General features: G+C 35.4%; 2 protein-coding genes across 3 annotated transcripts in view; both read left to right on the forward strand.

The window, feature by feature from the left end:
- Nucleotides 1-288: 288 nt before the first annotated feature.
- Nucleotides 289-9,348, forward strand: LOC136811778 (uncharacterized). Of its 2 annotated transcripts, XM_067068405.1 has the most exons (7): nucleotides 289-492; nucleotides 2,563-2,697; nucleotides 6,136-6,378; nucleotides 6,586-6,625; nucleotides 7,172-7,719; nucleotides 8,415-8,561; nucleotides 8,808-9,348. In XM_067068405.1, exons 1-7 carry the CDS (start codon nucleotides 343-345, stop codon nucleotides 8,991-8,993), a joined length of 1,449 nt encoding a protein of 482 aa, XP_066924506.1. In that variant the 5' UTR covers nucleotides 289-342; the 3' UTR covers nucleotides 8,994-9,348. The 2 variants fall into 2 exon arrangements, with proteins under 2 accessions (XP_066924506.1, XP_066924507.1); XM_067068406.1 differs by lacking the exon at nucleotides 8,808-9,348 and having other exon boundaries at nucleotides 7,172-7,423; nucleotides 8,415-8,522.
- A 257-nt stretch (nucleotides 9,349-9,605) lies between these two features.
- LOC136811776 (protein farnesyltransferase/geranylgeranyltransferase type-1 subunit alpha-like) overlaps nucleotides 9,606-14,227 on the forward strand; it is a 15,919-nt gene continuing 11,297 nt past the window's right edge. Inside the window, exon 1 of the mRNA XM_067068404.1 lies at nucleotides 9,606-9,798. Coding sequence (XP_066924505.1) covers nucleotides 9,669-9,798 — 130 coding nt within the window. The 5' untranslated portion in view covers nucleotides 9,606-9,668. The remainder of the gene's footprint in view (nucleotides 9,799-14,227) is intronic.

Consider the following 14,227-nt stretch of genomic DNA (forward strand, 5'->3'; position numbering starts at 1 on the left):
CAATTTTTTTTCGTTTGACTTTTGCAAAAGAAGTGAATTTCATTTTTCGTTTTTGTATATTGATTTAGAATGTCATGACTTTAAATAGTGCTCTGTACACCTCTCTTATTGAGATCCTTTTTATTGCAAAAAGGCGCCGACCCTTAAAAAACGCCATGCTTCAGTACTTCTGCAAGCATGAATATCACATGTAAGGGCCAGATTTAACCCATAATATTAACAATTTTTCCTGTTTTCGAACCAAGTTCTCACCGGTTTTTTCCTAATTAATATTAAATAAGCTTTCACCTATCTTTTACTTTCAGATAAGAATCAATAAAAAACAAATTAAAAAATAATGATATGAATGGTATTAACGATGAAGATGTTAACGCCAGAGACGAGGGTGGTGATGGCGGTGGTTGTGGCAGCGGTGGCGGTATTTTTGTTGATTCACCTTTAATTATAGATGTTGTTAACCATCATGCAGCTGACGACACCCATTCCATTGATGTTAGTTTTTTTTCGATAAACGATACTGAACAAGTGTATTTTGACACTTTGTCGTCTGATCTCATTTTTTCAAAATCTGTACGTTTACACCCCCTTCTCACAGATCCGGTAGGATATTTCCTCAACCAGTTGGGGTGAAAATAACGGACTGAAACTCCATAGGGATTGATATTCCAATATTTCTTATGGCTGAGGATTTCTTTTGTTTTTAAAGCTGAAAATTCAGTGGTGATGGGAGAAATAGCATTATACTTTTGCAGTGATGATTGGTTTATTTGATTATTTTCAGTGGGGACAAAAATTGAAATATAATTTTCCGGGGACGATATTTCGGCCAATTTTTCCAGTGGCAAGGGTTCCCAGTGGTCATGTAAGAACGGGGTGTACGTTTGAGTTGCTCTTAAGACTTGACTTCGTTGCTTTATACTGTATTAGTATTATATAAGTTTCTCTGCACATACACGTTTTTTGGACCTACCCCGGTGGGCTGTAGGTCCTATAAATTAACCTCTGTTCGTTCGTTCGTCCGTTCGTCCGTTCGTTACTAGCTTTTCTCGGGATTGGCTCATTAGTTTTTCCTAATTTTTGGCAAAAAGATGCAAAATGGTAATGCCCAAAATGTGACGGAGCCCGATTTTCGAAAAAAATTCATTTCCGGCCGAAAATGCCGGAAATATGCCGGAAAAACCGGTTTTTTGGCATTTTCTCGAGGTTTCATCATTAGTTTTTTCTGATTTTTTGCACAAAGATGCGTATTAGCAATGCCTAAAACATGGATTAGTCTGATTTTTGAGAAAAATTCTATTCCGGCTGAAAATGCCGGAAATATCCCGGAAATCGCCGTTTTTGCAGATTTTCATCGGACTTTTTCCTTATATTTCGTTGTTTTTTCACACAAAAACATTATTGATAGCAATGCCCACCATCAAGCATGGTTTAATTGTCAATAAAAGTGATTTTTGAAGCCGGAACTTTCTAAAAATCGCCGGAACAGCCTATTTTCGCCGGAAAAACGGTATTTCTTGAATTTCTCGAGCTGTACTTTATATTTTTTCATGAAATTTTGCACACTGATGCAAAATGACAATACCTAAAATGTGACGGAGCCCGATTTTCGAAAAATATTTTTTCCCGGCCGAAAATGCCAGAAATATGCCGGAAAACCGTTTTTTTTTTTACATTTTCTCGAATTTTCATCTTTAGCTTTTTCTGATTTTTTTGCAGAAAGATGCGTATTTGCAATGCTCAAAACATGGCCGAGTTCGATTTTTGAGAAAAAAATTTTTCCGGTTGAAAATGCCGGAAATCGCCGTCTTTGCAGATTTTCATTATATGTTTTCCTTGTATTTCTATGTTCTTCACACAAAAACATTATTGATAACAATGTTCACCATCAAGCATGATTCAATTGTCAATAAAACTGATTTTTGCGACCAGAACTTTCTATTAATTTTTCCCTACAACCCTTCCCTCTCCCCCCATCAACAATCAATGATGAATTTATTGCGTTATGCGTTTTCGCTAAACGATATATTTTCTGACTGATTTTTTTCTCCTCGCATTGCTATCTAACTTTCATCATCAGGTAGGTCCATTCAGCATCTAGCTTGTTTTTTAAGAAGCACACTTTTAAGAAACATGAGGCTCAGAATGCCTAAAAACTAAGAAACATCTCAGAAACATGCTGAGGCTGAGAATGAGAAAATAACTATTTTAATTCAGTTTTTCTTAAGAACCTTCCAATTCAGCCTTCAATGAGGCTGATTATGTCAAAAAGTTTAGAAACATGTAAGAAACATTTAAGGCTCAAAAGGCCGATTTCTTAAGAAACATTGAGGCTGCTTGGTAAAACTAGTTTCTTAAAAAAAAAACAACGTGTATTCAAGACGGTAAGGAATAATGTGAACCTCAGATTTCAGAATGTTACTATACTAGTACTTAAAGTGAGAATTTGGAAATCTTAAGTTCAGCTTATATATCATCTTGAATATGCAAAACATTCTTTAGCAAATAGTTCTTTACACCAAAAGTAAATTATTTTATTTCAATTGAGATTTTTCATTTGTTTAGAGTGAAAAAGCGCGAATGATTTCTGAGGAGATTGGTGATGAATCACGTGTTATGAAACACATTCTGAACGATTACCAAGGACGATTCTCAATTTTTCGTGATGGTATTCTAAAGTTGAAACATTATTATGATACGGTAAATAAAAAACAACTTCAGGAATCATTTTCCTCGCACGCATTCATATCTTAGGCCATTATTCGCATTATTTTTCATTTTTTAAGGCCGATGTAAAAGGTTCGATCAGAGTTTCTTTACATTTAACATTTAATAAATGGTCTATTTGTTTCACTTTTTATAAATGCTATAGATGTTATCTGCTAAAATTGCTACAAAACTCCATGAAAACTTTCAAAATGATATAGCAAATATTGCAGATTTTAAGATCCTTGGTTGTGCTTTAAAGTTTAAAAATTCACTTTCAATCCATTGTTTATTCATGGCTGTGTGGTTACAATATCCCACCATTATGAAAATAACTGCTTTTTTGGTTTCAGATATATACCCGTGCGTGGAGCAAGCTACAGTTTAACCTCTTCACTTCTCTAATTTTATTGGTTTAAAATCAGTATCTGGCTAAGAAAACATTATCCAGTCTGACTTTAGATGCAATTTTTACTATGAAGAAATTATAAACTTTGTTTTCCTTGCAGAAGGTTCAGGTCCGTTGAGGTTTTTACTGCTTTTGCTGGTTGGGCGTTCGCAAGTTTATTTACAAAAAGTGCTACAGTTCTGGATAGAAAAAATCGAAATGAGTGCATTTATAGTAAATATAGCAAAAATAGCGATGAAACAAATAGGCCCAAAGAGAACCTTGATTTGTAAGAACGGTTGTTATGGCTGCTAATCGAATATGATTACTTACTGGTATTATTCAAATTTCTGATGTTGATTTCTTTCTACCAGTGTTGGAGTGCAAGTCGTGATACTAGGCTCATTCTTCCTGATGGGAAAGACTGATTCCAAGATACCAAAAAGAATAATATCTATCTATTGTTCTTTTGTCTTAGTGAAGTATACTAGTGTATATGTATAAGAATTGCGAAGCGATCCAGGCAAGTCACTCGATTCGCAAGTTGCAAGCAAAATATTTAAATCAAAAGGGTCATAGATTTGAAATAATCGATCCGTAAATGTAAAACCCGCGAAAACCGACAACTAGTCTGGTCCAGGAAGACCGAACCCTTTAGAGATTTATTCAAACAGTTATGACGTTTACTTCTTTCAGTGCATTTTCTCTTGATTTACCCAACCCTTATAGTGCACTATATTTCTCAGCTGTAAATCTGCGTGAAAGAAGAAGCTTGGGAAATTTTCTGTTTTTCTGTTTCAAACGAGAAGTAAAAGCCTTTCTTTTTAACAATTATTTTAAATTTATTTTAAAATTCGACCCTTGCAGTGCAATCTCACAGAAACACACCCTTGCAGTGCATTTTGGGATGCTGAAAACCCCACCCTTGAGCGCGACCCTTAAGTATTTTTAATTATTGTTAGTTTTGTTTTGACTCGTTTTACTTCCGGTTTCGAATTCCTTGTGTTCGAAATCGAACTTTCGAATCTTTTCTAATTTCAAAATTCGAACGTTCGAATAAAAACATTCGAAAACTTTTTCCAAATTGCAATGTTTTGTAAACACCCCATTAGGATTTTAATAGGAATTTTTATCCCTTCTAAGGAGCCCCAAAGGAAAAAGGTTCCACCGGGCTGCGAGACTGGGGTGTGGACTAGTTACAGTAAACAAAAAAGTTTCAATAAAAGTCTTTTGAAAAATGATCCCCTTCTAACTAGCCTATTCAAAAGGTCTCCCTTACAGAGAGCCCAGAGGAGCAACAAAATTAAACAAACTTTAAACACTGCCATCTCGATAAACCATCGAGACAGTATAGGACAAATACGGAGGATTTCAAGACTAAGTTAACTTATGCAATTTCAATATTCAGAATTACAATAACCATACCTATAATTTGGAGTATTATTGCATCATAAATTCTGAAAAATGTAACAAAGTTCTGAAATTATATTAAAACTATTATATAGGGCTGTAAAATCCTGATATGAAAATGAAGAAAATTCAGATAAAAAGAACTGAGATCAAAAAGCTGAGATTTAAAAAGAATTCTCCAACGATTCTAGTCTACTCAGCAAAACATCTAAATTTTCCTGGCTGTGTATTTTTTCAAAGTTGGGAAATCTAAAGGCTCTTAATCTTAAGTCTGCTGGAGAAAAATATTTGGCAGTTTTTTACCCTTAAGTTGTTGACAAACAGGAGCAAACTCTTCACATAGAAAAGTAAAAAATCTGTGACTTTTTTCTCGGCTGTAGCATATGAATTTAAAACGTTAAAAAGTTAAAATGCATCCATAAACATACAGTAATGTCATGTTTTGTCGTTGTATTTCAACATTTTACAAGTCATTACCATTAATTACCATTACCAACAATAAAATATTTTATAATACAGTCACATGTCAATGACGTTCTATATCTCTGACCATCGATGCATATTCATAAAAAACAAACAACCAAAGATCCCACATCATCGAGGGTCGGTCAAGCCAAAATTTCATAAACAACGACAAACAAACATTTCTCCTTCCACTCAATAAGGGGAGGAATAAATTCTTCCAGGTTAGCCATATCCAAAAGCGCAAAATATTTTTGTTCCCATCAATTCAAAACATACAAAAAGTCCAGTGATGCTCTCACTTCACCAAGATTCAATCTAAACCAAAATAAATGGCTTTCCCACCATATGTATACAGTTCATTTCTTCAGCTTAGATCCTCTTCTTGCAATAAAGCAACAACTCTGTTGAGCCTTGCCTGTCGATGAAAGAATAAAAATTCCATCTTCTTTCTTCTCATTCCGCAAGTTCAGCTGATCTGCTTTCTTCGTTTCTTTTCATTAAAGCACGATCTCTTTTCAAAACAACAATTTCTCTTTTCAAACAAAAAATGTTTGTTTGTTGTTTTTTTCAACATTCGAATTTAGAAAAGTTCGAAAGCCCTTCGAAAGTCTTTGTTCGAGTCAATGCAATGACTTCTTGAAAAATGAGCGCCAGTTGAACGCTTCTTGAACGCGTCCAGCCCGCGCTGATTTTCCGATCTCTTCTTTAGATCTCCTAATTTAAACCTTAAGGAGATAAAAACAAGGCTTATCTACTACCGATAACCACGTGTATTATCTCCGTAGCTTTTAAGAATTGGTATATCTAAACACACGAGGCGACACTTTTTGAAAAAAACGAATTAAACCATCCGTAATTCCAGGTCTCTCCGCCGTGATTCTAGGTTTCATCTAAGGAAGGGCGGACGGCTTTCTCAATCATTTCTGCGTTTGAAAGATTGGATATATATAGTAATTTTTCATTTGCGCTCCCCAGCGTAGGTGAGATTTAAAGGTACATATACACGATAGCAAAACTGCTTCGCTCATGTATATTCGCTTCGCAATAAAGAGGCTTTCTCGTCTCAAAATTTCGCATTATTCACCAAAATTTCAAAAATATGTAAAATACATTTTCCGTCTCCGAGGGAAAGCCTATTTTGACCACTATTTATCTACTTTGATTCATAGCAAATGATTTTAATCAAATCACACTTCCACAAGACGAATAGTGATGAAAGCTATCAAACTTCCCCGTCTTCAAAAGATTTCTTTATCGGTAAAATTGTTCAAATCATGGAGTTAGCCCTCAAACAGATCTTATCCTTGATGGACGCCAGCGATATGACAAGATCGTTTGCAGATGAGACGATTGACGTCTTGGATCAGGACGTTGAAGGAGATATTGAAGTGACTGAACCAAAAATTACTAAGGTAAATGCCTATGTTCAAGCATCTTTTTCTCTCAGGTTCCCACTAATTTCCATACGATTTTTAAGTAAGCTATTCTTCATTTAACAAATCGTTATGATAAATATTGCGGCTCTCTTTGATCTTCTTGAAGAAACGGGCAACGTACTAAAATTACAGACAGTAAAGATGGCATCTTTATCTATTATTCATAATTTTCCTTTTTTTTAGAAATTTTCTGTTGATGAGGAATCGCGTCAGGGATCATCAAGTTAGTGTTTGTTTTATCTGATACTCCGATGGCGGGTTGGTGGCCGCCCACGCTAAAGCTCTAAAGGAGCGGGCCAATTTCCGATCGGAGAGGAATGATAGTCAGCCTTTGATGTGCCGCATCCCCATTCGGGTTCAACTACCCTTGCACGTGAAGCTAAAAGTTTTTCGCTTGGACCTGCCAATCCCCGAAAACGAGGGCTGGGTTGCCAGGCCTCCCGCTGCTCCTTGACGTGGTCTTGCAACATTCCTAATCTATATGTTGAAAATTTTTCCGACCTTCAGAGTTTTAGCATTTCGGATGAAAATTTCTACATCTGGGTGCCAGATAAAGTGTTTATTTCTTCGCTATAAAAGGGGCTTTCTCAACGTGGAGCTTTGGGTATAGTATAGGAAAGTTTCTTTCAGTAATTTTTCTTTTTCGGAATATGGGAATATTGAAATTTGATAAGGTTTAATATCAAATCGAATTTTGAATCTTACTAATGTGATTTAGGATTGTGAAGTATTGTGTAAACTTTAAATAATTATGTATCGTTTCTGCTAGCTCAACTTTTCCCACCAATGATTAGTGCAGAAGCCAACACCCAACAAGTCACATGCCAACAGCATTCCATTGGATTTCCAAACGCTAGTTGTAGCATACTATCTCCACAATTCGATATACCTTACGATACTGGTCAAGAAGATAATACAAACCAGCAGACCGTCGAACCTCAGTCACAAGCGGCGTCAAATTCTGAAGTTGTCCCACCTCGGTTGCCTTCAAACTCTGAAGTTATACCACCCCTTCAAATAGGTACAAACTCAGCATCAACTTCTCAGCAACATCATTTTGATTCGAAAAACCCAAAAAGTAACGACGTCGCAGACTCGAATAGATATAATCCAATTATTCTTCAAGATGGTAGAAATAACTCCATAGCAACGGCTAATAATGATTACTTAGAAACCAACATGGCGGATTTTGGACTACTTCCTCCAGGGACTGGGGAACAGTTTGTCTGTCCGTACTGTAAGTTTACCTTTACCACGAAACGAGATATGAATCGACATTTGAGATCACATACCGGTGAAAAACCTTTTCATTGCGAGGTCAGTAGAATTTTTCAGGTTTTGTTTAAGTTGGATGGCGATCCCTTACGCAAACTAAAAGTTTGCTTCCATGATAACGGAAGTTACGTGTTCTTACGTTAAGATCCTTTTTGTCAACAATATTTTCCTAATGTGCTGTAACTTAAAAAGACTTTAAAATACAATCTTTTTTATAATGTTAATAACTATAATTTTTGAAAATCACCAAAGTAATATTTTAGCCTAGAACAGCTCAATTTCAAGAGATATAAGGGTCATATTGTTAGAGAAAATGTCGTCGTTTTGCATAAGGTTCCCTTTCCAGCACTAAAATTCCACTGCCACTTTTCTATCTCAGAAAAAGACCAGTTGAAGAATGTTTTGAATGTTTTCGTAAATAAACCCAAGATTTTCCGTAGCTTTAGAAGAAAACCCTTTCCAATCTCATGCTGGCTATCCCGGAAAAAGAACAGAAAAACCCCGGAAAAGTTAGGAGAGTTTTAGTGTGAGGAAGAGAATCTTATGCAAAACGACGATAGAAAACCTCCTTTTACGACTTGTTTATAAACCACTTTCCAATGAAAAAGAATTTTCGAAAAATATCGTACTATAATGGACAAAGTCAGCCTGAAACCCTAAAAATTATAACTTGATTAAAACAATTTGAGGCTCAAAGTGCTGAAAAATATATAAAGATATTCTTCTTTCTTCTTTAGGTCTGCTCGAAATATTTTGCTCGTAAAGACTTTTTGACGAAACATAAATTAACACATACTGGTGAAAAACCTTATTCGTGTGAACAATGTAATAAACGGTTTAGCCAACGATCAAATTTGAATAAACACCTGCTCACACATACTAAGGTAAAATGTTCTGAAGATGGTTTTATCGGTCTCTAGGGCTAAGTCTTCAAAATAAACTGGGAGGATAAAATATTACCTAGAATTTGATAAACAGTAAATGAGGAATTGCCCGCTTATAAGGCTATTTACGGCGGCAAAATGAAAGTTGACATTCCGATGATTTTTTGCATATTTTCAAGTAAATGTGATACGTATCCTGGGATTTTGAAAATTAAATTTTGGTCACTCAAAAATATTCTTTTTCAGGAACATAAACACATTTGTAAGATCTGTCAACGTGGTTTTCATCAGATGATTAATTTGCATCGCCATGAACAGATCCATTGCAATGTGTCCAAACAATTTCAATGTGTTTGGTGTACTAAGATGGCTTACCAAGGTCCTGATTGTTTTAAAACCTTCCTCGATAAACGTGAAGCTGCTAATGGCTGATTTGATTCATTGGGAATAAGTTTTGTTTGGTTTGCGAGACAATTTTTTCAAAAATAATTCTATTTTCGCGGGATTTATTTTCGCGACCCCTTTTTCACCACTGGATTTTTAATCTTGGAACAATAGAACTTCTATCCCCATCGGAAATTCAATAGGAATATTTGTCCCCAATGAGAAAAAAAGTTCCAGTGGGGCTGCGAGACAGGGTGCCCTCTTTCTGTACTTTTTGAACATCTTTTATACATTAATTTTATCCAAATAATTAAATTATTTATTTAATTGGACGAATTGTATTTATTTTGTACATTTTTTTAATGAAGCATAAGTATTTGTTGTTTTTATCCTTTCAAACTCAGCTGTAAAAAGGCAACAAATAAATATTACTGGGGTTGTTTGATCTCTTAAAAATTCTTAAACTGTAACAACAATTCCTGCTTCCCAGATTATGATATGTATTATGTATTATATTTGTATTTGGAGTCTGTGTTTGGTTTTTACTCATTTGGCGGTATATGGTTTTTCAAACTATTCATTTTAAAGTCACTCCCAAGAAAGATTGGTGTGTTATTACTCCCAGAATTATACAATGTTCTTTATTTCTTTTATAGCATGGACGAATTAATAACAAACAAAAATTAAAAAAATAAATAGTAACAATTAAAAAGAATAATAAAAATGAGCAGTTCAGAATCTGAAGACGAAGATTTTGTGTTTTACCGTGACCGAAAAGAATGGAATGACGTCACACCTATCAAACAAGACGACGGACCATACCCTGTTGTTTCCATTGCATATTCTGAAAAATGTAAGTTGGAGCAGAAATTTTGTTTGTCGAAACCTTTTTATTCATTCATTCATTTTTTTCTTCTTTATAATATAGGTTACACGTAGCCTGGTTAACCAAGCCAGTTTTTACAAGGCCAAGATACGGCTGACAGCAATATAGCGTTATCGGTGCTTTAATGATTTTTATGATGTACGGAATTTTAAGTTTGCCTTGAAAAACAGATATTCAGTCACAACTTAACATCAGATTTTACCAAGGGACTGAATCAAACTAGCTTAGATTTCTAGGCTAGGTTACACGGTACATTAACGAACAAATAAGACGAAACATTACTGACAAAAAATATTAGCCTTATCCCCCCGCTACGCACTAAGTGATATCGCTAGAGGTACAAGGCTATATGATAGAAAAAAAAAGTTTTTGTTTATAAAATTAATCAAAAAAATATTAAGAATAGATGAAAATGGTGAGTTATGATTGTTTTTAAGATTAAAATAGTTTAAAACTAGACGGTTCCCGTCGTCGCAAACGCCGATTAACGGTTTTGCTTGTACATCAAAAGCCTTTAAAATACTATAATGTGGGTTAATTCCTGACATCGTTTTGGCTTAAAATGCAGAATACAATAATAGAAATTATACTTCTAAACTTTCTACATTAGTCAAAATTTTGTGTCTGTAAGCCTCGATGATATGTCTTTGTAAGATAACGGAAGTTTGTGTTCAATGAAATGCCATAGTGACCCTGTCAAAATTATCGAGGGTACCCGTCGTTGCAGACGCCCAAGGGTCTGAGGTGTTGAGAGGGTTGCTTCTAGGAAAGAAAAAGCCTTAGTTGTGAAGGAGAGGCTCGTGCTTTGCGACTGAGCACTGAAGGTTTTCCCGTTTGTTGGCTTCACATGCGGACAGCTTCAGACCGGCGCATATGCAATGCAAAACACTGAAACCTTTTTTAAATAATGTTAGACGAGTTTATCATCAAACAACAATGTTGGATTTTTTTGCGTGTGTTGATATAAAATAGTTCGAAATCGTGCAACAAAAATGCCACACCTTTTTATTTAAAACTTTGTGACGTCGCAGTACTTTTTCATGAAATTGACGTCAGAACTTTTTTCGTTTACAAATAGCAGTGTAGAGTCTTCTCTAATCCGAATTTTCTACGCTTGTCAAACTTAGCGCGAGACTTTTTGTATCGAAGGAGGGTAGGTTTTCCAGCCGCGGCGTTCAAATTTTAGAAACCTTAATATGTTACTGGGCTAGCGTTACAGACATTTTTCATAAACTCATTTAGTATAGTAAGATAGTGCCCCACTGAACCTACCGGCTTCATGCATAAAAGTAACCAAAGAAAAAAGAATAACTTCGTTTAGAAGTGAAGTTAGGCTTTCATCACCATATAATAAAAGCTGACAAAATTTAGAGGAGTTAAGTGGGAAAAAAGTTATACCTAAGGTATGAAACTTGTTGAATAGAGATTGTCTTTCATGGGAATATATAGAGCGATGAAAAATAAAGTTTGTCCGACAACCACAGAAAGGGTCTAAAGTAATCATTCATTCTGTACATTTATAGGTACAGTGGGGGTCTTCATATCTCGAACAAGCTTTCTAGTCCCTTCAGTTAACAATGCGTTATAAACCAATTTCCATTCCATAATTCGAACAAATTTTGTTCCCCGTGCGTGTTCGAGTTACGGAGACTCAACTGAATATGCAACCATAGCCGGACTTTAGAAAGACGAATGCAAATGAAAAGCTTAGTCGAGAGTGCTGATCCAAAGATAATATATTTGCAAAATAATTTTCATCGTTGTAAAACTCTTTTTTTCTATCATTTTCTTCAGTTATTGACGTCTTCGATTATTTTCGAGCGATTTTAAAGAAGAACGAGATTAGTGATCGAGCGTTTGACTTGGTGACCGATGCCATCACTTTGAATGCTGCTAACTATACTGTCTGGTGAGGTCAACACGTTCATTGTGTTTCGTTATTATAGCACTACACATTTTTATATAAGAACAAACTATATTAGAACATGAGACTTTGATGGCCAAAATATTATAGCTTATTTTAAGGCTTTATGGATCCTAAAATCCAATTTCATAGAAAATTCCACAAAGATACTCACAAAGTGAAATATGAACATTTTCGGACTTAAAAAGTTGAGAACATCCGAAGGCTTGAAATTTTTTGGATATTCTTATAAAAGTATGTATGAAGTTGTTAGATTAACCTTTCTCTTAAAACCTTTTTTTTCATTAGAATAATCTTTCGCGCGAATAAATTCTTCAGATTTCGCGTCCTCCTTAGACTTTTCTTATTTTTTACCTCGGCTAAATAAAAAACCAGAACGATATTGACACTTTTTTCTTAGTTGAGTCATTTGAAATCAAAAAGTATTTGAAGATTTGATGTTACGGAGTGACAGAATTTTAATAGGTACAATCCGGGCCAGCATATCTGTCAGAGCTTGCTTAAAAAAATTGAATCCAATTTAATTACTTGTCTATATTGAGAGTGAGTTATAGGTGTTCAGGAATTTAATGATAAGGCTTTTGTAGTGATACTTTTAGTTCTATTGTATTTATATATATGTTCTTTCAATTTAAGGCATTTCCGTCGAGTTTTATTACAAGAGTTGAAAAAAGATTTAAGAGTAGAATTGGATTACATTACCGATGTCATTCGTGAACAACCCAAAAATTATCAAGTTTGGTAAGATTTCCATTTAAATGGACTACTGTCTAAATCTGAATGGCCTATTTACCAGGGGTCTTGCAGTTACCTTGACACTATGTGGAGTAACTGCATTTGGATATTTCTACAGAACCACCACCTTGCCGTTATTCCATAGTGTACTAACTGATTTTACTCAAAATTGTGTATACCCCCCCAAAATGCCAAATTTGGCAATTTTTCATGAATCCTTTTTGATTACAATTTACGGTCATCTTATAACGACCGTTCAAGATTAGATATTCCAATCATTTTCCAAGTTTGTTAAATATCTTCATGCCTTGATTGAAGAAAAATTTTGTGATTTTTTTTTGACTTTTGAAAAAAATGTTTTGAATTTTTTTGCTTCCGGAATTTTTAAAAACCTAAAATTTAAGTGAAAAATTGAAAATGTGCCCTTAGTACACCATATCCTACCAAAATCGAAATTTTGGGCTAGGCACCACCATGTGCAGTTATCCACTGGTGGAGTAAATGTTTCCCAAAATTTTGGTTTATATACCACCACGAGTAATTGTCATAGTGTTTATAATAACTGCATGACCCCCCCCCTTTTTGTACGGTGTACCAGAATTAAATTACCCTAAAACACTGTATCTGGAGCCTTTTAGCTTAGTAAATGTGACGCGTCGGAGTAACCCGAGGCCCCTCTTTCGAGCTTTCTACCCAAGTAGGGGCGGGCGCCACTCTCTCTCCCTGTTGCTCCAGTCCCTTGATCCTTTCTTAATGCCGACATCAGCGAGATGCATCAGTACCATTGGGAATCTTGGTAGACCGTTGGGATGAACCCACGACCTTGCGAACTTAGCTGGATGCTCTACACTACACCACGTTTGCCTTTAGCGAGGGCTGGTTGTTATTTCCCCTACCTCTAAAGCTATTGCAAAATAGATTGCTTTGTATTTTTCTCGAAGCATCATGGTATCACCGGGAATTTTGAAATGGCTGAAAGATTCCATCGTTCGAATTAGATTTCACACGTGAGATGTTACATATCGATGCCAAGAACTACCATTGTTGGCAACATAGACAACTAGTGTTGAACCATTTCAAATTATGGGAAGGCGAAGTGGAATTAACGACAATTTTATTGGAGAAAGATTTAAGAAACAATTCAGCATGGAATCAAAGATATTACGCTATTGTTAATACCACTGGTTTTGTCAGAGAAACGATGGAATGTGAAGTTGGGTAAGTTCAATCGTTCCCTGGTTCTGGTCTGGTAGTACCCAATAATAAATAGTTTTCTCGATAATTTGCAATTGAATTCAGATTTCTATTCAATACCGAAATAGAAATCCTGAAGATAATGAACCCCTGCGTCACAGATCCCCTGGGACCCCAGCCCCACTGGAAAATTTTGCAAAAGTTTTGTCCCCGGTGGGAAAATACTCTGGAATTTTGGCCCCACTCCGAAATTGACTTTGATTTCATTCCCTCTCGAAACAGAAAAATTTTCACTCCAAAACCATCCCCCTGGATTTTTTGGACCTACCTCCGGGTACCCCGGTTTTTTTTTGGCACAAAGATGCAAAATGGCAATGGCCAAAATGTGACGTAGCCCGATTTTCGAAAAAAAATTTCTCCGGCCGAAAATGCCGGAAATATGCTGGAAAAACCGGTTTTTAGACATTTTCTCGAATTATCATCTTTAGTTTTTTCTGATTTTTTTGCAGAGAGATGCGTATTCGCAATGCTCAAAACATGGTC

Source organism: Clytia hemisphaerica, unplaced genomic scaffold (genome assembly GCF_902728285.1).
Source record: "Clytia hemisphaerica strain Z4C2 unplaced genomic scaffold, Clytia hemisphaerica genome assembly, whole genome shotgun sequence".
Taxonomy (NCBI): Eukaryota; Metazoa; Cnidaria; class Hydrozoa; order Leptothecata; family Clytiidae; genus Clytia; species Clytia hemisphaerica.